At 39.1% G+C, this 24,294-nt stretch overlaps 2 protein-coding genes across 5 annotated transcripts in view; both read left to right on the top strand.

The window, feature by feature from the left end:
* The window catches only part of LOC138029863 (uncharacterized), a 44,669-nt gene extending 23,787 nt beyond the window's left edge, over nucleotides 1-20,882 (top strand). For 2 of the 4 annotated variants that reach the window (XM_068877688.1, XM_068877690.1), the window contains exons 23-26: nucleotides 1,291-1,418; nucleotides 2,930-3,000; nucleotides 4,055-4,128; nucleotides 20,420-20,882. In XM_068877688.1, coding sequence (XP_068733789.1) covers nucleotides 1,291-1,418; nucleotides 2,930-3,000; nucleotides 4,055-4,128; nucleotides 20,420-20,500 — 354 coding nt within the window. In that variant the 3' untranslated portion in view covers nucleotides 20,501-20,882. Of the gene's footprint in view, nucleotides 1-1,290; nucleotides 1,419-2,927; nucleotides 3,001-4,054; nucleotides 4,129-20,419 lie in introns of those variants that run through there. The other 2 variants (XM_068877689.1, XR_011127953.1) reach the window with 2 other exon arrangements.
* A 513-nt stretch (nucleotides 20,883-21,395) lies between these two features.
* LOC138029223 (transcription factor Sox-3-like) lies at nucleotides 21,396-23,657 on the top strand. Its single transcript, XM_068876933.1, has one exon. The coding sequence runs from the start codon at nucleotides 21,938-21,940 to the stop codon at nucleotides 22,931-22,933; it is 996 nt and encodes a 331-aa protein (XP_068733034.1). The 5' UTR covers nucleotides 21,396-21,937; the 3' UTR covers nucleotides 22,934-23,657.
* Nucleotides 23,658-24,294: the final 637 nt, after the last annotated feature.

Genomic DNA, 24,294 nt, shown 5'->3' with positions numbered 1-24,294 from the left:
ATTGGCTGCGGTTTCTTGATCCAATTGTTCAATCAATAGAGCCAAAAACTTCAAAGTGGTTCAGAATGCGGTGAGGGTGATGCACGGCAGCAATGATCGGAGTATCGAAGATTACTCCATGTCGCTCGGCATGGAAAGTGTGAGGCCACAGTCCAAGAGGAAAATTGGTTAGAATGGCATGGACATTTAGAGAGAAAATTAGAATTCATCGTCAGGTTCTGGCGTCCTCCAAATTTGATCATTTCACGTCGTTGTCAAGACGAGAACGGCAAGGAAGTGTATCGAAATGTAAAACGCACGTGCAGGGCCTGCGTAGCTGTTGTTTTTGCTGATTAAACTTATTGTTATGTGGTGTTCTCGCAGCTGCCGTGGTCCCTGCTTAAGATCCCTAGGGAACTTAAGCAACGAGGACGGCGACGGTAACGAGAACGTCGAGACAGAGGACACAGTTTTTCCCAATACGGACCGACCAAGGCCGGTGAATAACATTTTTATTTATTTCTAAATTCTATTTTGAGAAGGTAGGAGAAATTATTAAGAAAAAGTGGCGTTGTTCTCTTTATCCTCTTCGTTTGGGTAATAAAATTCGCTTTCACTGTGATAGCAGAATCCATTGTTTTTTTATGAGAAAGTTGAACAATAACACTGCACTATTGCAAAAAACAATTAAGACAAATTGAAACTTCGCTCTTTTCAATTCGCAACTTCACTCTGCGCTTAGTGTAGTTGGTTACCATGACCGTGGTCAGGAGATAGGAAAATATTGGGCGCTCCCGGAACCAATCAGATTGCAGTATTCTCAGTATACCGCCCGCTCACGATCAAAGAAATAAATAAATTCGCGTTATTGGAATCACTTCGTGACTATTTCAACCTTTTTAAGAAGACAAGGGGGTAGTCGTTGCTCAAGAATGACACTGGTCGGAATGGCGCTTAATTTTATGGGAGAAAATGAAAATTTATCCTCAAATGCTGACTTTCTCATAAAACCTGAACTTTGACTATTTCACGTTGTTGTTTTCCTGACGACGGCAAAGAAATAGACAAAAGTGAAAAACGCACGTGCAGGGCGTGCAAAGCTATTGTTTTTGCTCACTAAATGTGCACGTTTGTGGCGTTCTCGTTGCCGTCGCCGTTGTCGTTGCTTAAGTTCCCTCTTCTCTATTACATGCGATTACGTGAGCCGATTTACTTGAACTTAAACACTGGAGGTATTTTTATTATTATTTTTGACAAGATGGTGATTTTTTTTTGATTTGGTGATTATCATTTTATGTTTTCATCGCTCAGAAGTGTGTACATGATGTTTCTACCCCTGAACGGAGCGCATCGACGCCTGTTGACTTCAGCTACTCACAACTCGAAAAGGAAGGAGTCATTTCGCACGGGGATTGGAGTCAACGGTTGACTGAAAAAAGGTGACTTAAAATCACTTGTTGTCGCAGTCGCCCTTCATGAGATTTCGCCCTTACAAAAGCGATAACATATAAGAATGCTGGTTATACTGATCATCCTCGTTTTAGAGCAATTGTTCTTTGCACGCATTCATTCAAACGACTGAGTGAAGTTGATGGTTATATGGATAAAGTTCACCCAGCATTACAGAAAAGATTAAGTTTGTCCCTTCAACTGTCACTTGACTGTTCATTAGCTGTGGTTACTCACACCTTGAGTTTGGGGCTTTCCGGAGGGTAAGTGGCTTGGGTTTGCTTCAGCTCAGGTTTCGTGTTCCCCTTGGGGATGCGGTTACACAGTAAAATACTCCCCTCAGGGTAAAATAATAGGACGGTATAATTAATATAATTAGTGATCTTCGTGTACTAGCTACGTTCTGCTTTATTCTTGGCCAAGCCACCTCAGGGAGCAGATAAACCGTACTTTTCAGTTCAGGAACTGTCATGGGAAGATTTTTTGTTCTTTTTTGTGTATCCATGGAAATAGCCCAAGGGCAGTTTCGGTCTAGGGAAAGCGCTTACACACAAAAACGCAAGGGCCACGGATCAATAGCCCATGAGGCGGAGCCGAATGGGCTATTGCCCCGTGCCCCTCGAAGGCGAAGGGTCTAATTGTTTTAGTATCACCCAACTTGTCGGACAGAAAAAACAATAATAAAGGTAGCAAATGCAAGTTGAAAATATATTTATTTGGGAATAAAACGAAAGAAAAGCGTCACGCTTTTCGCTACTCGTCTAGTAGCGTAGCCAATCAAAATGCTGCATTTGCATTAGTCCACTAGTTGGGTGTAATACTAATACTCTTTGTTTGTCCCTCCAAAATTTTGCATAAGCATTGTTTCCTATTTCTCTTGGGACCATTGTAAGTCTCAAGAGAAAATAAACACAATGATTATGCAAAATTTTGGAGGGACAAACAAAGAGTATTGTGGTATTTTTGATACTGGGTAATATTTGGGAGTGCCCAGCGCTAATATGCACTCTGTTTGTTCTATTTACACACTAAAAATTTGCCGTGCCGTGCCGTGCCTGAAAAACATCGGTACGGTACCGAGATTTCGGAGTGACGTGCCAGATGTTTGTGCTAGTGCAAAGCCGGCTCAAGTGTTGGTCCAACAGAAGTTTGAACCCACGATCTCTCGGACAGTAGTCCTCACCACATAAGCCAAGCAGTCAGCGAACTTTCGATTTCAATTCATTCTTAGTACCGCCTGTGCAATGTACATCGTTTGTTTGTTTGGTCACCAGTTATACTTGTGGTTGACGAATACCATTGCTAAACATTGCAGCGTTTTTGTGCCATTCCTTTGAGTTTTATCCTCTCATAAAAAGCCTTTGCAACAGCCAGTGTTGCTATTTTAGTCCCATGAAGGAGCCTGTTTCCACGGAAGCTAGGTCAAAGTGGTTGCACTGTCAAATTTGTATTGCGGTCCTGTCTGATTATCTTCTTTTTTTTTCGTTTCTTTTTCCTTCAGAAGACCTGATTTGACAATAACAATCGCTTGTCCAGAACCCGGTGTTTACCAAATGACTCTTCGAAACAGAGGTAAATAATTTCTTCTAGGGATTAATTCTTGAACATCCTAACCGGAAATGAGAAATACTCAGATTTTACCTCAGTTCGTAAACACCCTATTAATTTTCCGATTAGGGTGCATGGATGGCGTAGTGGTGAGAGCGCTCGCTTCCCACCAATGTGGCCCGGGTTCGATTCCCAGACTCGGCGGCATATGTGGGTGAGAGTTTGTTTAGTGGTTGTCCGCTCTACTCCAAGGGGTTTTTCCCCGGGTACTCTAGTTTTCCCCTGTCCTCAAAAACCAACAATGTTCCCAATTAGTGCTACAGCGCTAGAGGACAAGACACTTAAATAAAGTTATTTTCCTTTCCGATTGCCGTCAAGTTACCACTGTCACATAGTTAAATCGGTCTTTTGCAGTTAGTGATCACATGGTACAAAAACCGCCATGCTGTAGAGCGATTTGCCCACTGGGACATCTTAACCAAAGAGAATTTAAATGAAGTTGCTTTGTTTTAGATGTCCTAATGTGCTCTTGCTCTCCAGCATGGTGGTTTTTGTAGCATGTGATCGCCAGCTGCAAATAGCCCATTAGAAGCTTGAAAGCTTGTTTCGAAGATGAGAACAAAGCCAGCGAAAAGAAAGTAAGTCAAAAGGCGTTATTTATTATAACGACTACAACAGCTTCTGGTTTTGGTACAGATTGCGTGTCTGAAGCGCCGGGTGGGGTGGGGGGCAATTGGCATTGCTAGGAGGGGCCGCTATAGCTGTCTGAACTCTCGTCAAGACAGACACCAAGCTAAAAGGAAAACGGATACTTTGTAGCTGGGAACAATGATACGCAAAATGGAGTCGTTTAAAAGGATTGCGAGTCATTTATTGTCGAAAACAGTGTCGAGGTGGCAAGAGCATTTTCTTACTTAAAGCATGATTTTTAACAATTCTGGTGCTGGATTTACGGAAACCTTCGTGGCAGCACCCTGGAACAACCGGATCAGATTGTTTAAGGACCAAGTCGTCGTAAATAACTATTCACCAGACTTGGGAGCTAAAGTCCATGACACTGCTGTTGTTTTTTTTGCAGGCGATCCTAAAACAGATCACGAAGTTCGTCTCAATCTAGAAGAATTACTGGAACTACAACACCTTGGAGAACCGGTCAGTCGTTTATCTTGATTATTCAAACTGTAGGTCTTTTGTTTTAAATGGAAACCTTCTCTACTTGGTAGAGTAGTATTCGGTTGGGTGAAGGGGCGTCTCTGGGTTGAGATTTGGTGGGTGGCTCACAATGTTCGGAATTCAAAGTTTAAACTTTTTTGTTGTTAATAATTGGTTTTTACATTGCTGCTTCCAATAATTAAGCCATAGATATTATCATTACGCACCCCCCCCACCCCCTTCCCAACAAAAGACAATATTTGCACCGGCTTCTTCCTCAACACCTTAAACCACTTTCATAATGGCGGCCAAATAAAATGCTCTTTTGTTTTAATGCTAATAAGCCTTTCTAGCGTCGCTTCGACGAGCAAATTTCAAAAGAATATTTGTTTAAAAATGAGGGCAGTAGGTCTAATTAACGTAAAGACTGAAGAATGTAAAAGTGGGAAAAACCTTAAATAACAATGACCACAACCAGGTTTTCTGAGCCCGCGAGACTGAGTACCCCCAGCAAACCATTGTTTTAACGAAAACCGCTGGTCAGCAACCTGGTTCTGGTCATTGCTGTCTAAGGTCTTCCTAAAAGTGGTTGCTATTGATGGTTTGCGTGTGACGTCACAGCGGCCATGTTGGTGTATAAAACAATGCAATATAATGTCTTTTGGGAATTGTAATCTACTGTTATGCAGAACTTGTGGGGCCATTTTCTATTGTTTTGTACACCAAGATATCCATCTCACCACGTGGATGCAAACCGAGAATTTATGAAAGTGGTCCATTGTGTTGGGTGGGGAGGGGAGATTAGAGGGGATATTCTTGTCCTGTGACCTAGAAGGACAAAAAAGGTCTTCCCTCGTTTTGTCCAGAATTGCAGATCAACAGGGCTAACCGAAAAGTTTAAGAGTCCATTTCGGTGAGACACTCCTGACGAAGAAAACATCTTGCCTTCGACTTCTTCGAATTGAAGTATTCGTTGAAACTTGCTGAAGGTTTAGTTGTTTGCAACTTTCCAAGAACGAAGGTCCTTTCTTTTATTCCGGTATTAAATAGATAAACTTGATTTTGCGTAAGCGTGAAAGGGAAAAGCTTTGTCTTTTTGTTCAACTGGAATGCTGCTTTAAATAAACGAATAGAGAAACTCAATTTCTTTGTAGGAATGATGTTGACCCAGAATTTGTGTCAATATATCCGTTGCTCGTAAAACCCTTCATAAGGACAATTTCTGAAAATTTTGCCGAAACATTAATGTCAAGTCGAATTAATGATTCCAAGTTCGAGCAAGGCCTAACACTACTGTGAAGTTTTATATACCCAATTATTCCATCAGAAATCAACCCTAATTGGTTTGTTGATAAGCTCATAACTTTTGCTCTACCCTTTGTGCATGCGCGCTTTGAATTAGTTCATCGACTTGTTTCTGCATGGCGCAGAACAGTGATTTGGTATGTTAATTCCTCGCGTTAAGTTTTTCAGACTGTGAAGGTCATTCTCTTTGTGTGTTATAGACAATGCCATCTTTTCAGCCAGATCTTTAAGCTTCTTCCAGTCGATAATTTTTTATAGCGGCACTTCATTAATTCTTTGTGGAACTGAACTTTCAAGAATCGTGTCCATTTTAATGCTAATCAGTTCGGCCACTGTGATCTATTTCAAGCTCTGATATTACCCCAGTAATTTGATGTTGTTTAATGTACTGATCGTGCGTTTTGTAAGAGTTTTGTTTAAGCGCACGTGTGTTAACAATGATTTCTCGCCGATATTGACCCAAAGAACGATTCATCGTGTGACATTGCGTAAGGCGAGCTGAGTCAGCAAGCCGGTGGAATATTGCTAAGTACGCTATAATGATTCACTCTGCGTCATTCTACACTTGTCGGAGATATTCCCCGACGTACGGTAATTAAAAAGGGAACCACAAGTATCTTGGGCGTATTTTACGTTCCAAATTCCGGATTGAAGAGAAATATCCAGAACTGCAGTCAGCGGGCAGTCAGGCATGTTGTGTGAAAATTTCACGGATTTGCCCAAAGGTCGCTGTGACATGGTTAACAGGAACAGTGACTCAATTAGGACCAAACAAAAACAGCTTGAAAAAACGCATTTACATCAATGGAGGCGAAAAGTCTACAAATTAAGTGTTGTTGATAAGGAGTACATTAGTTTGTCAAAGCTACTTTTTTTAGCCCACAGCTGAGTAAAAAAAGAGTGAAATGATTGGAATTTGAAAAAGTTGGCGAACTGAACACTCACGAGTTTCACTTTATTTCAATATTTTACGCATCGTTTTTAAAAATAGCCATAAACTTGGATAGGTGATCTTACTAAAATTCACGTATCTTCAATTTCCTTGGGTTTGTTGGTGGAAAACTTATTCGTGGGAGTTACAGTATTTTTGTTATGAGATAACCTAGTTTTCATCATACAATCTCGGTTATCAGCTCGTATACCTTAGTTTGACCTTATATGGTAAATGATTGCGCTAAGCGTTGCTAAGCTGAAAACGTTTTCGCCGGAAAGCGAAATTTTTCTCTGAATAAAGCCAAAACTGAAAAAAAAATTTTTTGTAGAAACTTTGGATCAATTCCGCCGTTTAGAAGTACGCGAAAAGGCAAGAAATGTGTTTGTGATTTGCCTACGTCTGTCTGACCACAAGGTATTACACAACATCGCATCATCATCAAGTTTTTTCGATTTCGCTCGGATTTTCTCTCTTTTTTTGCTCGCATTTACTACTTCCGCTTGTTGGATATGAGACTGGTTATAGCCAACTCGGCGCTACGCGCCTCGTTGGCTATTTACCATCTCATATCCCAACGCGCGCTCATGGAATAATTGTTAGTTATTCACCTCAGAGCAACTCGCGTGGGATTTTTGCCCGAAAATATCGTAACCGTCGCAAGAATAGAGTTAAAATCACCTTTTTGTGCTATATTATCTCACTATTTTAGTATAAAGTAAATTCCGCGGCTCGGCAAATATCCACCACTCGCTACCGACACTGAGGTGAATAGTTGTTAAATATTGACTGGTGTTTTTCCAAAATCGTGATGCCTCATCTCGTCTTCGTAGCCCTGTAAATCGTTGAGTCATTAATCTGCACTTTAAAATATTTCCCCAAAAATTTCTTCCGGCTGAAGCCGACTCTGATATATTTTCAAGGAGGCTCGTTCAAGGATTTGTGCTTCTGTCTTTTCAAGCATGGAGTTTTGCTTTTGGAGCAGCAATATCGTTGTCATTGCTTTTGGCTGTATTGTGCTGCTGCTGTGTTTGTCTTTTTAAGTATTTTGTTTTCGATCTTTTTGTGACACTCGCATGAAAATTTGAATTGCCCATCAAAATAGGAGTCATTGTCGACAAGAATGTTCATGTAAAACGACTGGCGAACTCTGCGAACATATTAAAAACGTCAATTTTTTTGTGGGGGAAGCGAGAGGGAGTTACCAGTGATGTGTTTCAAAAAATATTTCCGGCTTCAAATACTTAAGTCTTGGTGCCCATAGAGGGGAAGGGTTTTATGTCGTAAAAGGAAAAGTATCCTCATATGCAGAAAACAATCAGACGTTTGCTCTTGGAGTTTTTGGCAAAACTCTTTTGATGCTACATCCCCGTCTCATTTGTCAATAATCCTAAGAAAAATGGAGATACGTTTTTTCGTTATTCAGTTACAATCTTAGCACCTATACCTTTGTCTCACAAAGCTAAGCGTATATCTTCTCTTGACGCGGAATGTAGTGCTCCAGTCCCCAGTTGTCAAAAGGAGGACAAGTCGCTGTTCTCGAGAGGCCATGACTTCGAGCGTACAACTTCATTTTGATTTTCCCGCGAAACCAGACTTTTCCAGCCAATCACAAGTCTTGCGTGAGAAATTATTAACTATGAGAATGAGAATAGTCACTCGTGCCAGCCAAATGTTATTTAAAAACGGTGCCTATTATTGTTATTGCGCATACGTTCTGCGCATCTCGAGATACTCGGATTTCCTATCGGTGATGCTTACTAATACAGGGATATTTTTGCTCGGTTTCAAATTATGCAGAGAAAGTAGATCTTAGTAAGTACTATTGGTATCTAAAAAGAAAATTACGGCCAACCATGCATTTTTCAGAGATAATTTAGCTTCAGTTTGAGAAAGAAAGCCATACATGGCTTTGTATTTTGAAGCTTTTGACAAATATTGTATATGAATTATCTTTGGTGACTCGGGGATATTCGGAAAAAACCCGAGTTCTTCTCTGCAGGAATCGAACCTACGACCTTGGCTTCGGATTACTAGTTTTGATGCTCTACAGGCCACTGAAGTATAGGAGACTAGGGGAGCCAGGCCATGAAACAAATACAATGGTTCATGTGACATTTATCCCACTATACTGGTAGGATCTAAATTGTCGAAACTTTTGAAATAAATGAGATGGAAATTGTGTAAGGGAACGGACCCCCTATCATAATTTTTTAAAACGCGAAGCTATTTTAAGTTTTCGTTTCCAATGCCGCGCCTTTTAGAAATTTTATTACGTCATTACAATTGACCAATTAGGTGCCTCTCTAAAAATAGCTGCGCAGCTAAAATTCGATTTTAGAAAACTATCATTGGAAGCGGCCCATGTATGAGGGATCCGCTCTCTTACCTTATCCTCTCTTGCCCCGGTTGATGAAATGAAGGTAAAAATAGCAAGCAATGAGATGTTAATTAATAACAGGCCTAAATACGAACTCGCAGTAAACCAATTCCTTCCGGCTTCAGGGATAACACCCTTGGTGGAGCGGATAGTAGTGTAATTGCAAGGTCATGGAATTACGGCCATTTAAAGCCATTATTTTCCCAGACTACTTGACCATTGCTTAGCACCTTGAACCATTTTTTTGTAGTCGGTTGTGAAAAAGTGATTAAAACAGAAAGTGCGTCCGAAGAATGAATTTGTGTGCTTTGTCCACATTGACATTGTCTTACCAAAGCAAGAATCACGTTTCTCGGAGTCAAATTATTCTTGGAAGACCCTAAAATAAATGATAAATAATTGTGGTCAAGTTTAGAAAGAGGTGTTTTGAGATATCTTGCATTCATTTTGTAAAACAACCATACGGTTGATAACGCAAAGTAACAGTCGTGTGTTTTCGTACCATTATTTGTGAATGAAATACCATAGGGGAAAGCAGTGATAAGCCAGTTGCCGTACAGATAGTTCTTTCTTGTGTAACAATGAGTATTAGAATATTTTTCAGTAATCCTATGAGGAAACCTGAAATTTCCTGCATGTTTGAGGGACGTAACTGTTTTCTCGTAAGCGTCGAAATTGCAGTCAGATTTTTGTATTGAGGCTTTATTCAACAAATATGGTAAGCCATTTGGAGAGAAACGCGTGAATCGATCCGTAAAAAATGTAATAATGATAATAACAAAATGATAATAATAATAATAATAATAATAATAATAATAATAATAATAATAATAATAATAATAATAATAATAATAATAATAATAATAATAATAGTAGCAGCATGAAATAGGATATTGCTTTTATGAAACACACGATGTTTTTGAAGACAATACATGTTTCGGATGAGGCATTATCTATCGTCAGTTGTACAGTGAGAAATAAAATGAAAATATGCAGAACTTCTCAGGTGTGAACTTCCACAAGCTCCAATTGAAAATCAAGGAAGCCATGCACATCCTTTGAAAGCAGCCGTGGTCAAACATCTGAATTTATCCCTTTCATATTACTTAATCTTCTTTCTTAGCTTAAATAGTTTTACTTTTTTTTTGGGGGGGGGGGGGGGTTCGCGCCTTCATCCTTAATTATTCTCGTTAATATCTCACTTTGTTAAACTATTTATTGTATATTTTCATTTTATTTCTCACAACTGACGATGTGACGTGTGGTTCATCAAAGTATTATTATTATTATTATTATTATTATTATTATTATTATTATTAGACTATTGACAAAAGGCTACCAGAGGTTTCTTGTAAGAGGATTATCACTTCCTAAATTTCCTTGTTTGCATGAGAAAGCTTTCCTAATTATATTCTAATCATATTGAAAACCTTAGTACTGTAAGGTTTGTTTTTGACAGTTAAGTAATATTTCTTGTAAGTAGTCTCAGGTCAATATTGTTCTCTTAAGCAGTTGTCTGCAGAACACTTCGGTTCATTGTATTAATGTGCACTTCGCTTTTGGATAATTTGCCACTTACAAATAAGACGTATTTGCAAAAAACCTTTTTGTAACCTTTGTAAAAAGCTTTGGAATAATTGTCAACAAATATAGATGCATTCAACATTGATAGCTTATTCAAGGGAACTGCAAATTGCCTCCTAAAAGCCTTTTACGAAGAGAGGATTTTGATGTTTCTGCGCTATGATGAAGTTGACGTCATTCAATTCTTAGCGAAATAGAAATGTTTCTCGCCGAAGCGACAAAATGGTGGAAAACTGGTCTAATTTGTATAGAAAGTATTTAAATTGTCTCGTGGTGTGTTGAAAGCCTGTGAATGGTCTCGCAAAGAACAAAACGTTCTAGGAGGTTGTAATGTCCGCCATCGGAAAATACACAAGAACAATTTGAAATACTTTTATCCGTTCTTTTGTTTAGCTGTCTTGCGCACCGAAGATTTTTCCTAACAAAAGCAACTTTAAATCGGCGACTTTCAATTAGCTGGCTAATCTTTTGTTTCTAAAGACTTGTTTGCAGTGAATCTTCTTTTGGGTCCATTCACTCGATATAAAGCAAGCTAGAGTTTTATTGTCCGCCAGCAAACACAGCACACAATACTTCACTTGAATGCACGTCATTCGCTATCAAACAACATAATAAGCATTTTGTGTTCTTCATCAAAATAGCTTTTACGATGATTTCAGATGCGAATGCTTTTGTGTCAGCTAGGCTAAAACGATGCGTCTCCTTATTATGCGTTTTACTTTTCTCGTGTAGTCCTCGAGTAAGGTTTTTTATGAGTGTCGCGGAACAGGGATTGTTTGGTGGGAATACGGAAGAGGAAATCCCTTTCATACCGGTAAGGCAAACTGATATTTGTGTTGAATTTATAGGCCGTGCGCAATGCCTACGTCACGGCGATAATCAGCCGAATTTGAGAATGAAGCTCTTAGATTTGAAGACTTTTGAAGTGCGATCTTACGATGAAAGCCCGAGTACTCGAAAAGTTTTGCCTGGCTTCTTTGAGCATAGTTCTCGAATCAGGATTTATCGATTTTTATGCGATATAAGTTCAAAACATAGCTGTTATCGCGTTAGCCTTTTTCAAGGAAAACGAAGAACTCGACTGATCACTGCAAGGAAGTTTGAGCTTTTGAAATTCCGTGCCATTTCAACGTAGAATAAAGTTTTAATCTAATGAGTGCGCGAAGTTCTTGTTAAACGATTTAACATTGTATCTGCGGGAGCCTATCGCAGACTGAGATTTTCGCTTGGCTCCCTCGTGTGGGCCATTGTATGGAATGGCTTAGCTCTTCATTAAGCCGTTTTATATTGCTGAAGATATCCCGCATCGACCGGGGAATACCCTGGAAAGGAAACCACACGCGAATTATTAATTTTGTTTCTTTATTTCTCAATGTGGCGAAACCGAAAACCCACATTTCAGCATTGTGAGAAGAAACTCGCTATTTAAATAATTTTACGTGCGACGTCTCCATGTACGAAAGTTGAAACTTGCCGTAAAGGATACCCCAACTTTGCAGGGCTCATTTGTAACCATAGTCACGGTGTTGTCATGTCAACAGAAAAAGCTTGCTGTAAAATGACGAATATTGACAGTCTTCGTAGAACTTCTTTATTTTACTGAAAATTTATCACTTCATTGAGACTTTTTGATATGAAAATGCCAGCAAATATCTAACCACTAATTAAATAGGATGCTGGCAGCTACGGAACCCTAATTTGAGGCTCGATGTTTCCAAATTAGGACAGCTTTGGCCGCTTTTTGTCGATATTTGTACAGATGTTAGTGCGAGGGGAAAGATCTTTTGTTGTTTCCTTGCTTTTTGTTTGTGGAGTTTCCCTCTTTCTTTTTATTTTTTAAAACAAATCAAGAATTCTACCCAAACTTGATTAAATTAGGTCCAAACAAGCTAGCCGCCTCGGGGAAAGGGAAATTTAATTGTGTTTTTCGGAACTTGGCGTGGAAGAATCGCAGCATTGCGATTGTGTACCCTTGGGGTCAATGTTAAAAAACGTATTCTAACGAAAATAGTGTTCTTGAACTGCGATATTTCCCTTCCTGTCGAAAGTGCTTTTCGGATGAAAAGAAAACGAGCTCCAGTGTTTGGTACGTGCTGTCCTAATCAGTCACAAACGTGCTTTGAATCTCGTTGCTTTTTCTCATTGAATATTGAAATAAAGGAACTGAAATTCTTCTCTCAAAGGCTTGTCGAACTCCAAAGACGGTTTTAACTCTGGGAATTTCCCTTGATTTTGAATAAAAGATTTTAATCAAATTTCGTTGCCTTTGCCTTGAGAGTATTTTGCCAATACCTTTAATTTGATTCTTCAATTGTGAAGCTTCATCGAGGTTTAAGTTTTGATTTTTTTTCGTTTAATAAAGAAATGTGGCTGGATCTAATTAACTTGTGCTAATAAAGTGAACAGTCCTTTCCCGAGTGACACATGGGCAAAAAAACAAACCTAACATATCAAAAACGCTGTCCGCTTTAATCCAATGATATTTATAAGAGAGTTTAATAATTTCTGACTGCCGCATAGAAATTTCATGATATTGAGTTTAAATTACAATTTGCACCGCTAATTTATTTTTGTGGTTTAAGGTCCGACCGTAAGTGTCTTGAGTGAGTTTAGTTTTTAAGGAAATTAATTGCTAGCGGTGTTTTTTCCCCTCTGATTTCCGTCTGCCTTACTTCTTTGAACAAACCGTTTCTTTTCCGGTAGCTTGAGAGTTTCTACACTTATCGTGCCCTCTTCGGAATCACAAATTTTAACTTCTCAAAACAAATCATGTTTCTCATTAAGTCAGCAATAATCGTAGGACTTGCGTTTTCTTCAAATTCTTTTTCGTGGTATTGTGATGCAAAATTTAAGGCAGGTCCGTTTGAAAATGTACTTGTTAATGTTTTCCTTTTTTTGTTGAATATCGAGGTATTCATTAAAAATGTGGTATTATTGCTAATGTCGATCATCACAAGTTCTGATGTTCCCTTCTTATGCTCGCATCTGAAATAAAGAAATTTATATTTCAGAAATCATTTATTTTTTTCTTGTCGTGAACTCAAAACATTTATTTGTATCTGAACACTAAGAACATACATGTATATGAAGACCCTCGGGCCTGTTCATTTTTTTCGTAAAGATTGAGCCATGGAAAAGTCTGTGTATTTAGCGATATTTGCACGCCGTGATGTCACTTGCTAAGCGTGTTGATTTCTATGAAATATAATCACATATCAAAACTCTTGTAGCTGTACATTTAAATGCTACATGTAGGTTAAAGTAGAGATGCCGCTCTTTACGTTATCTGTACGCCATGATATCGTGTTATCCCACATGCAACACACACCAGTTTCAGACTTGCATGAAAGCGTGTGGCTCTTCCATACACGTGTCAGATCGCCTAGTCAAACGGGCTTTCCATTGTGTAGCTTTGCCCCAGGTGCTTGGAACGGTGACCGCACTGCCTTTGTGTTTTCCTCACACGTTATAATCTTCTGAATAGCTTGTTTATCGTGCTTTCTTTGAAATAAATCAAGCGATTTGGCTTTTCCAGTCGTATCGACTGGTATCTTGTTATTATTTATCTCTGGATGTAACATCGCGTTAAGCTTATTGCGGCTTTCATCCGTTCTCGTTAACACCGTTTGCGTCGAACAGCTTTTTTGGCCGAAAGTTTGCGTCGAGACTTCGCAGGTTATCGCGGCAGAACACGTGGCGTCGGCTATCAGGAAACGTGTTTAGTAAGTCCTTTTTTTTTAATCATGTGGGAAATTTGAGTTCCATCAAGCAGTATCTTTTTTTCTTTGTTCCATCCGTCCTTTTTTTTGTCGTCTAAGTTTCAAAAAGCGGATTTTCCTTTTGCCGCTAGTCTCATTTGACGGTAATTGGACTGCTTTTCGCCTTCGCGTTTCGGTTGCTTCGAAAGTGGTCGATATAAGCCGCGTGCCGCGGTCTGTACGTGACCATAACAAAGCTGATGTTAGCCGCTTAGAAATTGATATTTTCTTGGGAGGTCATATATTTGGTATTAATGATGTGTGTGGTTGAGTAAAATGAGTTAAATGAGAGAAACTTGATCCGTACTCTTTTATCACATCGTTAGCTCTTGCTTGGAAACCAATATTGGCCCACGGCAGGTAATTAATCTTTCATAAAACGAGCCCTTCGACATCGGATGGAAAAACATACGTTGCTTTTACGGGTTCGATCCAGTTCATCTTTTACTCACACTTTTTCCGTATAAAAAGTTTATTTGCTCATCTTGAGTCAACTCTAGTATGTTTTTTCGTTTTCTTTTATGATCATTAGATCGCTGACTTTAATTTGCATGATCTTTTCCTTAAGTTTACGAGTAGAGAAAATTGATCATTAAAAGCTCAATTTTTTTTAAACGTGTATTGCCAATGAACTGTCCATCACTGAAGCTTTTCGTTGTTTGCTTAGCAGAAAAAACGTTTTTCCATGTTTTTTTCTCCCCTGTTTTTTCGCAGTTTTCAGTTAGTTAAGATTGAACGATTTTAAGCAGACAATTTTGAGGTGCTTCGACGACAACACAAATATATAATGTGGTCAAACCTTATCAGTTATTAAGTACAGCTAAAAGGTCTTCTGGGCTCACCGCAATTAACATGGCCTTTATCGACGGATAATAACCTAGAAACTCACTTAGGAACAAGCTAAAAGCACATATTTCAAAGTCACTGTAAAAATTGTGTTTTGAAGTCATGGGTGACATAAGCCATTGACGTCGATGATTTCGTTCGACGAGCCAATTCTATTAAGTTCGTTTTGATTTTACATCCAAGTTGAATTTAAGCAACAAAGAATCGCCCAGAGGGAAATATCCGACTTTGGAATATTAATTAACCGCGTAGATTTTTCAACATGCAAAATAACTGTACTTTGAGTGTTGAGTCTGATCATGTGTGTTGTATATAACATTGTGCCTTTTCCATAGGCTTAGTATATATATTTTTATATTTCTTTTTTCACACACTGCCCAAGGAACTAACGTGTAGGTGACGAAACTGCAGACTGCAATGAAGCGAGTGATTGAAGATTATAAAGTGACCAGGACGAGAAACGTTTGCCCTTTGAAAATAAGCGAGACTTTTTATGATCTATGGGGATACAAGTAGAGGCATGGCCTCGGTGATAGATTTTTTTCTGGTGGTAACTGCAGAATACCCGACCACTGTTGAAGCAGATCGTATAAAGATCGTTGTTTAAAAAATACACTCTCAGAGACTCTCCATCGGGGTACAGCGCCTCTTTTTCTTCTCGGCTAGAGAACTACTATCCCTTGCGTGTATGCACTCTTCTTACGGCCCGAAAACAAACCATTTTCCACGTTTGTTGTTTTAAGCAATGATTCTTTTTTGAGGAGCTTGATTGTCCACCTCGACACTTTGTCGCATGATTTTAAAACTTTACGTAAATTTACGAAGGAGGAGTAGAAAACTGTTTCTACACCTTGCTCAGTATGCATCCGTTTCATAATTGTTTAATTTCCGATGAGAACTTTTCGATTTTGCCTGAAGACAGGTTTATTGATTTCAAGTCTGCAGGCGTTAAAATTTTCTTGGCTCCAAATGGGGTGATGTGTCTGAAGGTTTGACGCACCAGCCATAATTTTTCTTTTACATTATGTTTATTTTTGCTGCTGGCGTTTTGAAATAACCAATAGACTGTATTGTCAAAATCTGTCCACACCTTCACGAACACTGCCATATTTCCTCTCAATACAGCCACTTGAAAATTCGATCTTGTCGCACGAATTACCTGGATAAACTTTCTTCGAAGTCGTTGCCTTGGAAATTTTGTGACTGGTGAATTATTCTCAAACTTGCCGCCCTTATCAAAGACGTTAGAGTCATTTCATTTTGGTCTTTTCCCAATGGGTTCCATTCATCCTCTTGGGAAATTTTCTTCGCCTTTGGTTGCTTTCTTTTACTGTAGTTGAGTAGGTTTTGAAAATCGACAAATCAATTGGGCTTTTGTCTGCGGAAGCACAGTTGACCTTAAGCTATTCATTTCGTATTCCATTTTTTAAAATTTTTTTTGAGACGCTGGCGCGCTTTAGCGTTTCATAGCGAGTCTCGTGAACTTAGACGCAAGTATATAGGCGAACATTTTGGCACCGTAGGGAGATAATGAGTGATTTGGAGCCATTTCATTTGTAGGTTTGCACATTTTGTTAGTATTAAAATCCTCGTGATTTTCTAAGACTGTGTCATAACATTGCGTCTTTATAATGTTTTAATTGTGTAGTGGTGTCTTGAGTGAGAGAGTGTTTTTGTAAGTATCTTCGTCGTGCATTAATATCATTAGTTTTCGACTGCTATATTTTTTCAGTTTGGTATGTGACATGCTTGAAAATGCGAGATTGATTCTTCATAGCCATAAATGGTTGAAACAAGAAATATATATAATCTTATCGACCGTTATCTCAAACAGGGAATTTAACGTTATAATAATAGCCGACACAAACAGAATGTGTTTTTTAACCCTCCAACAGCAATTCTATCGCTTCAAATTAAGGGAAACACCGTAACCTAGCTGTATGTTGATGTGCGAAATTGTAGAAGGAATTTTTAAAAAGCTATATTTTAAGCGACCCTTTGGCAGGTCGCACCAGTGAAGATTTTGCGTCCGTTTAAATTGTCAGAAACGTTTTTTAAACAATTGTTGCTTGACTCTCATATATCTAGCGCCGGCAATAATACCGGAATATAATGTTTCGCGTATGAAATTTATTCAAGGCATTAAGACTAGATTTTAGCCATTCTACATCGCAGTTTTAAATTATGCCCACACGTGTAAAAAGTTATTAATTTTTTTTCTAGCAGATTATCTTACAAATAAATTAAGTCTATCTGAACGAAGCGCTGTCGCAGAACTCTTCAATATAATTTAACAAAGTTTCTTCTTGAAGAAGGGTGTTGTCTTCACTGATATCCAATTCCAGGTTTGTTCATCAATTTGCTCTTCGATCTCCGTACGTTTTAGGAATTTTCCGCGGTGTGAAAATGTACTTGATTTCGCGTTAACTTGCTCGCGTTAAATTCCTCAATTACTTGGGCCTTGGATGTTATGACAGCAACCTTTGTACAGTGTAGTTGTAATAATTGGTTTACAATACGACACCATCTTTCAAGTTTCGAGGGGTCTTTACTTAACTTTAATTGGGAACTGTTCCTTACATCTCATTCCTGATTATATTCCAATTTTGTTGGGATAAAAAAGGTTTCTTTTTTTGCACTGTTGCCTCTCAAACTAAAACAGTTAAGATCTTTTTTTTTTAAATGTTACTAGAGACAAGTTTTCGTTCCTAAATCATAACTAATAATCAAAACGATTTTTTCTGTTGGCTTTTTTAGTTTTGCATGCAATTAGCACTGGGCTTCGTTAAAGATCACACTTTATAATTTTTATGTGAACTCTGATACGTGATTTCATGGTCAGTAAATAATTCCAGGTTCGAATTTCAAGAATATGTAAAATTCCTCTCGCTGCTTATTGTTGATTTTGTGTTTTGATTAATAACTGATTTCTTTTAATCTACGATGTGTATCGTTCTACTGGCTTTATTACCTCCAACGCCAGCCTTTGGTGCAGAAAAAGCTAATAAAAAAATCTCCGTCCTATTAGCAGGCTATGTAAAATGTCTGATGAAAACTGTTTTTAACCTGTTTTTTGTATTCTAGCTGTTCTCCAAAAATTTTGCTTTGTATTCGAAAAATTTAACTCTCATAATGCTGCGGTTGTAGATTTTATTTCTGTGTAGTTAAAGTTAAAAGTTAAATTTAGAACCCTCAAACTTAATCCTTTCTTCTACCGCTTGTTGATGTCTTTAGGCAGCTGTTTCAATGTTTAGATAATATGAAATGTCGTCTCTTACTATCTTACATTTGTTGACATAAGCCTGGAGAATTTTGAGTACTTTAAACCCGCTTTCAAAATTTGAAACTCTGTGGCGAATAATCCTAATAAGACTTTTTGTGAAAAAAATGAATAAAAATTGTAGAAAACACGATGAATTTTAGCTTCGGACAACTAACTTAAGACCCACTGTAATGCAGGGGACAAGTTTGAATTCGTCGTCCGTTGTGGATCGAAGGGACAGAAAAATTAAATGTGAAAGCTTTGGGCTTTTAAGAAGTGGGCTTGATTCTATATCTCACTTAAGATAGTGCGACCTCAAGGGAAGGTTAATTGTAAAGAAATAACTTTTATACCTTGGATTTTATAACGTAATTTTCCCTCGGGCTGCCAAAGGCAATCTTAGCAGGTCGTGTAAACGATAAATTCTTACTTGAAAGTAAATCAAATTCATGAAAACAGAGCAGTACCGTGGCAGTAAATTAATTACTCCACTGTGTTTTGACGGAGGCAGTAAGATGTTGCTATTTCATTGATGAAAAGTGCTTAAAGCCTTCCAAGTATTTTGCCAAAACTTCGCATGGTATATTTTTATATTAACTTTCCTCAGTGCAAGACCGATAACGAAATTTTGAGCACGGTCATGTATATAACGAAATTCACTTTACCCTATCAATGGTCAACTCGTTGATCGATGCTTTTTAAAGACATATTTATCGTTGGATCAATTCTATTGCTGTTCCCAAAATATATAAGCACCTGAGTGCACAATAGAAAAGGAGAACCTCTTTTTGTGTTCAAAAGACAAATTTCATATACAGAAAAGATAAAGCCTTATCTATCCTTGACAATGGGATAGATCCTTCCCCTCAAATTATTCCTTTTCACTGAAGTTGGTTGTTTGATTCAAAACACAAATGAGTTCAATTCATCCTTTCCCGCAACGTCGATTTTTGTGAATATTTTTTCACCGCAGAAAACTAACTTTTGGTGTTTGGTCCTTAGATAAAATTCCCACCTACGAGAAACGAAAAAAACATGTTCTTCTATGCCATCGGGTCGCATGATTTTTTGTTGGCAGTTTTAAAAATAAGTTAACGATTTGCTCTCCCGAGCTCGTATAACGCGATCCAAGGGAGGGCCTCTCATTTTGTCGACCGTTATAGATTTTGATTTATGCTTATTTCCGAGGTTTTCGGCGTGAAAATGATCCAAATTGCCTTGTGTTTTAACTACATATTAATAGTGGCTCCTATCAACTTAGTCTCCAACCACGCAATGATCTCGCGAGACACTTTAACCAGGTCACTTTTATGGCTGGTATATAAGTCTTTTTTGCCTGCAGTTTCTCAGTTGCTTTTAGAGAGCAATAACAGAACTTTTAAAATTAAAATCGTAAGGACAGTACTTTCGAGGATTCAGTGATATTGTTCAATTTATTTCATTGGACAGTGTGACAAGAAATCTTGCGGTCAAATTCAAGTCTACCAATTCTATATTTGAAGGATATCTTAAACTCCAACGTTTTCTTGCTAATCCGTATCGGAGATCTCTTTGGATGAAAAATCTAGATCTATCAACGTTGGTCAATTATTCATCTTGAAGGCTTAGCTTTGTAGGCGGGACAGTAAGGTCTAATTTAAAACATTTGATGACAAGGGGATAAATTGCTAGCGATCTTATCTAAATTCGCCTTTGTTGTCAAACCCTAGGGGTTTTTTTTCGTCTCGGGTGGTATGCACCATTTCGATCGAAAATTTGATCATGAACTGATAAAGTTGCTAACTCAGGCGCTGACATCCTTTCGCAATGCGTTCCATCTCCCGCCGAATATCATAAACATTTCGCAAAGCTATGACGCGAATTCACGAAAAATGCGCTCTTTCCAGTGCGTTGACGCAAAATATAAACCCAAAGGGTCCTTGTTAACCAGAAGCGCGCAGGTTTGCGCTGTTAAATTACCATAAAGATAAGCTTTTTCTCTCGGTGTCAGGGCGGTTGGAAACTCTCGGGAAAGCAGCACAGCTCGTGGTGATTTCAAGAGCAGAAACTGTGTTTTTTAATTAGTTTACATAACATCGATGCTAATTACTTTCCCAACAGCACGTGTGGAAATGGTTATTGACCCCTGTCTAATTTCTTTTCCATCATTTTCTGACCACACACACACACACACACACTCGCACACTGTTTGTCTGATAGATTGTTTTCCTTCCTTTCCTTCGCAGGTTCTCCGCTTGAGTGAAATTGTGTCGCTTGACGTGCGGCGCTTTTTATCCCACCTTCACAAGACCTTCGCGTCAACGTGAGTTTTACCGCGGTGCAAATAAACACGTTACGTTTCTTTGAATTAATTTTGGCAAGGATTACAAATATTGTGGTTCAAGCTTGCAGTACATGAGGGGACCTGGATTTGCAAAGTAGCTGATACAGAGTTGGATAAACCATGTTGAACGTCTCGGTCATACTGCGGTAAAAACCGCAGGTTAATTTGAAAATAATTTCGACTGATTTTCTAAACGTGTTTAAGAATTTTAATCTTCCAGGAGAAAAAAATATTTTTCGTTACTCAATCGCGCTGAAGATACTATTTTTGTGAAAGACATTGGCATTTACAAATGACATTAACACCTTGCAAGTTGGAGAAGTTTTTCTATTACATTCAATAAAGAATTACTTATATGCTTCAAACAGTTTCCCATGCTCTCACCGGGGCCTCACAGGGTATCTGGACTGTTTCGTTTTTTTTTAGATTTATGCATGTATGTCGCGAATCGTTTGCACTTTGCATAAATATTACTAGAGCGACGACAAGTGGCATTAAAGACGGCTTGTTGTGACCTTAAAGGCGGGCGATTTGTTGCTAACCTTGGCAAGAAAGCGGCTGTTCGTGGGCAGAGCAAAAAATCCCTGTTTTCATTACGAAACGAATCCCGGCAAATCGTTGCATGATTTCGAGATTTCGATATGTTTTGATCACAGAATCTCTGTATATTTTGCTTTACCGCTAGATCGTTATACTCAGTTCCAGAAGACTAATTATTTTTGGCGCGAGGGACTAATTAATTGGTACCCCACTAGCGATCGTCCAATCACGTCTCACTGAGGACTAATTAGGTAATGCGTTGCTGCGGTAACGGCTGTCGCACAAAGGAGAATGAGAAAAATCAAATGAGTGGCGCACGTGCAGAAACAGACATACATTGACGTTCAGTGGGTCGAGTTTGAAATCACAACACCTGCTAAATACGAGCTAATTTCCATGTTCGGACAGATGACAGCTCATTTCCTTAGGCTCGGGTGATTAAGGCTTAATTGGACCAGCTGACGAGTGGATCACACGAGCTGATTTGTCGACGAATCGGTCGGATCTCGGAATCAAAACGTCGAATCCCGCCCCTTTTGACAAGCGCGCCAACAACTTGTCACATTGGCTGTCGGCCTGTCAAACGAACTGACGTGAGTAACGCAACCAAAACTTCATTTATCAAGTGTGTCATCGAGTGAACGCTGATTGGCTAATTCGTGCGAGCTCGCTTTCTGCCAATCAATATCACATGGAGTCGAGGAGGTGAGAGTCAAAAATAACGTGTGGTCTTCATCAGCGTGTAACGAGATTTTGAGAGCGTACCTCGACAGAACGACAAACCAACTCTCGACAAACCGACAGAAATTTGTCGTGGAAAAATTTCACCGCCAACGACAAAAGGGTAATTTTATTTAAATTTGTATCGTTGGATCAAGCGATGTCGACAACCACGATTTTGACACCGTCGCCAAATGCGGGCTCGAACACGAACGGCGAGAGCAATGGAAAGTGTAGCCCAGACCGAGTTAAGCGACCCATGAATGCATTTATGGTTTGGAGTAGAGAGCGGCGACGCCGCATGGCTCAGGAAAATCCGAAGATGCACAACTCTGAAATTTCGAAACGTTTGGGAGCCGAATGGAAACAGTTATCTGACCCGGAAAAGCGACCCTATGTAGATGAAGCGAAGAGATTGCGAGCGGTTCACATGAAAGATCACCCAGACTACAAGTACAGACCGAGACGAAAGAGTAAAACTTTGCTCAAGAAAGATAACAAGTACACTTTGTCCATGCTTGGAGCTCAAGGTGGACCGCCTGTGCAGAGATCGGTGGTTCAAAATCCGAGCGATCACTTTGCCCAATTGAACGGTTACACTTACGGTCCTATTACGGGCTACAGCCAAATGAATGTCAGTGATCCTTATAGTAATATCTACGCTGCTCATCCTCTATCACCGCATACCCCTACTCAAATCCAGCCATCAAACGGCTTACATCACTCTGGATATTCGCATATGGCAAGCAATCCGATTTACCCTGCTGTTTCTACCCAAGGCCAAGTGTATAGCATGAATGGGACTCAGTCGATGAACTCGATGACTCCGCTGTCGTACTCACAACCTAACAGTCAAGTCCTTCTTCCAAACATTAAACAAGAAATGCCAAGTCCTGGTTCTCAGGCTAGCCGCGGTCGAAGCTGTACAGATCAACTTGGCGACATGATTAACACTTATCTTCCTGGTGAAAGCGGTGCTCCCAACACAAATCACCACCCAGTCACTGCAAGCCACATCCCTGCAAATCGCTACGCTCAGTGGCAAGAACCCAGTTCTGTGGCAAGCAATTTGCCTGTTCATAGTGGCGTACCCTCGGCAAGCATTTCTAGTGTTACTGGAGTAAGTGGGACGATTCCGTTAACTCATTTGCCGTGAGGGAATTGCCTGAATTTTTCTGCTCATTTCTACCGCGAGCGCGGTAAATTTATTCTGTATTTTGCTTCCCGATCTGTCTCGTCGTTTGTTTAGGGATGACACAGAGAAAGGGAAATTAAGTATGTCTTGACTCGACTTTCACCTTGAGAGTCAAAATGCGAGGGCTGACGACACAGAAAAAGAGAGAGAAATGACCCGACAGCTATTCTGACGCGGAACTGAATTGACAAGTTAAGTTCAGTAAAATTTATAAACCGTACCGATGAGTTATTTAAGAAACTCGTTAACAGTCTCTATGGATATGAGAAGTTAAGAGTTCAGTTGAGAACTAAAGCGAAGTTAATTTTAATAACGCGTGTGATGTCAATATTCGCTAGATTGTATCTGAGCGAAAAAAAATCTTGCTTAGCAAAACTGGTTTTGTGAAGGTGCTCTAGTTGAACGAAGAATGTTCACAAGTGCATTCATTGCCGGCGAGATCGTAATTTTTGAACTTTTGGTGTTGGTTGCGTTTCTTGTTTGAATTGCTTTGTAGAAATAATGCACGTTTGTATGAATTTCTAACTCTTCTGTGTACCGAGCTAATATCAGTTAGTATTGCGGAGTTAAGTGAATCATACCTCCATGAAAAGCATCAACTTGTATATAACTTCAGATAAAAGAGAAAAGATAATATTTCCTTTATTTTCCTTTTGAAGAAATAAAAAAAGCACATTAAAATAAATCCTGAAGGGATAAGCTATAAAAATATTCCTTTCGTTCCCTCCGACGCAAGGTAAAGCGGTGTTGAGACGACATGTGGTCTCTAAACTTTTTTTTCCAAGCTGGTTCTTGGGTGAGTTTTGGGTTGGATGCACGAAATTTAAACACGGCCGCAAAATTGCCCAAATATTGTTTTATTTGAAGAAGTGCCCGCGAACGCCAAACAAAGGAGTGCGATTTGACGCGGAAAACGCCATTTGAATATAAGTGTACGCATAGATGAGGGCTAAAGCTGCGGTTTAAATATACGAAGACGTTCAACTCGGGCGTTAAGACACAGGAAAATCGGCATGTGGGTTGACTCGCTGTGCGTCAATTGGGGTGTTGACAGGTTGATTTGAAAGCTGATTGGTTGATCCCCAATTGTTGATGGCAGCTGTGTTATCTGTTCTTTCAATAATAATCATTAGGGCTTATTAACAGAACATTCCAGGGATGTGTGTTGGAACCTCATTACCTCGCTGGGGTTGCAAAAAGATTCATCCGTTTTCAAGCATTCTATGCTCCTAACATATTTGCTGTGCAATTTTGGCTGAGACGACATAAGGAGGTCCAAATTGCTCGCGTTAATTTCAACGATATCTTTTTTGGTCAATTTT

This window comes from Montipora capricornis, chromosome 13 (assembly GCF_036669925.1).
Source record: "Montipora capricornis isolate CH-2021 chromosome 13, ASM3666992v2, whole genome shotgun sequence".
NCBI lineage: Eukaryota > Metazoa > Cnidaria > Anthozoa > Scleractinia > Acroporidae > Montipora > Montipora capricornis.
This window is presented reverse-complemented; position numbering and strand designations above follow the sequence as displayed.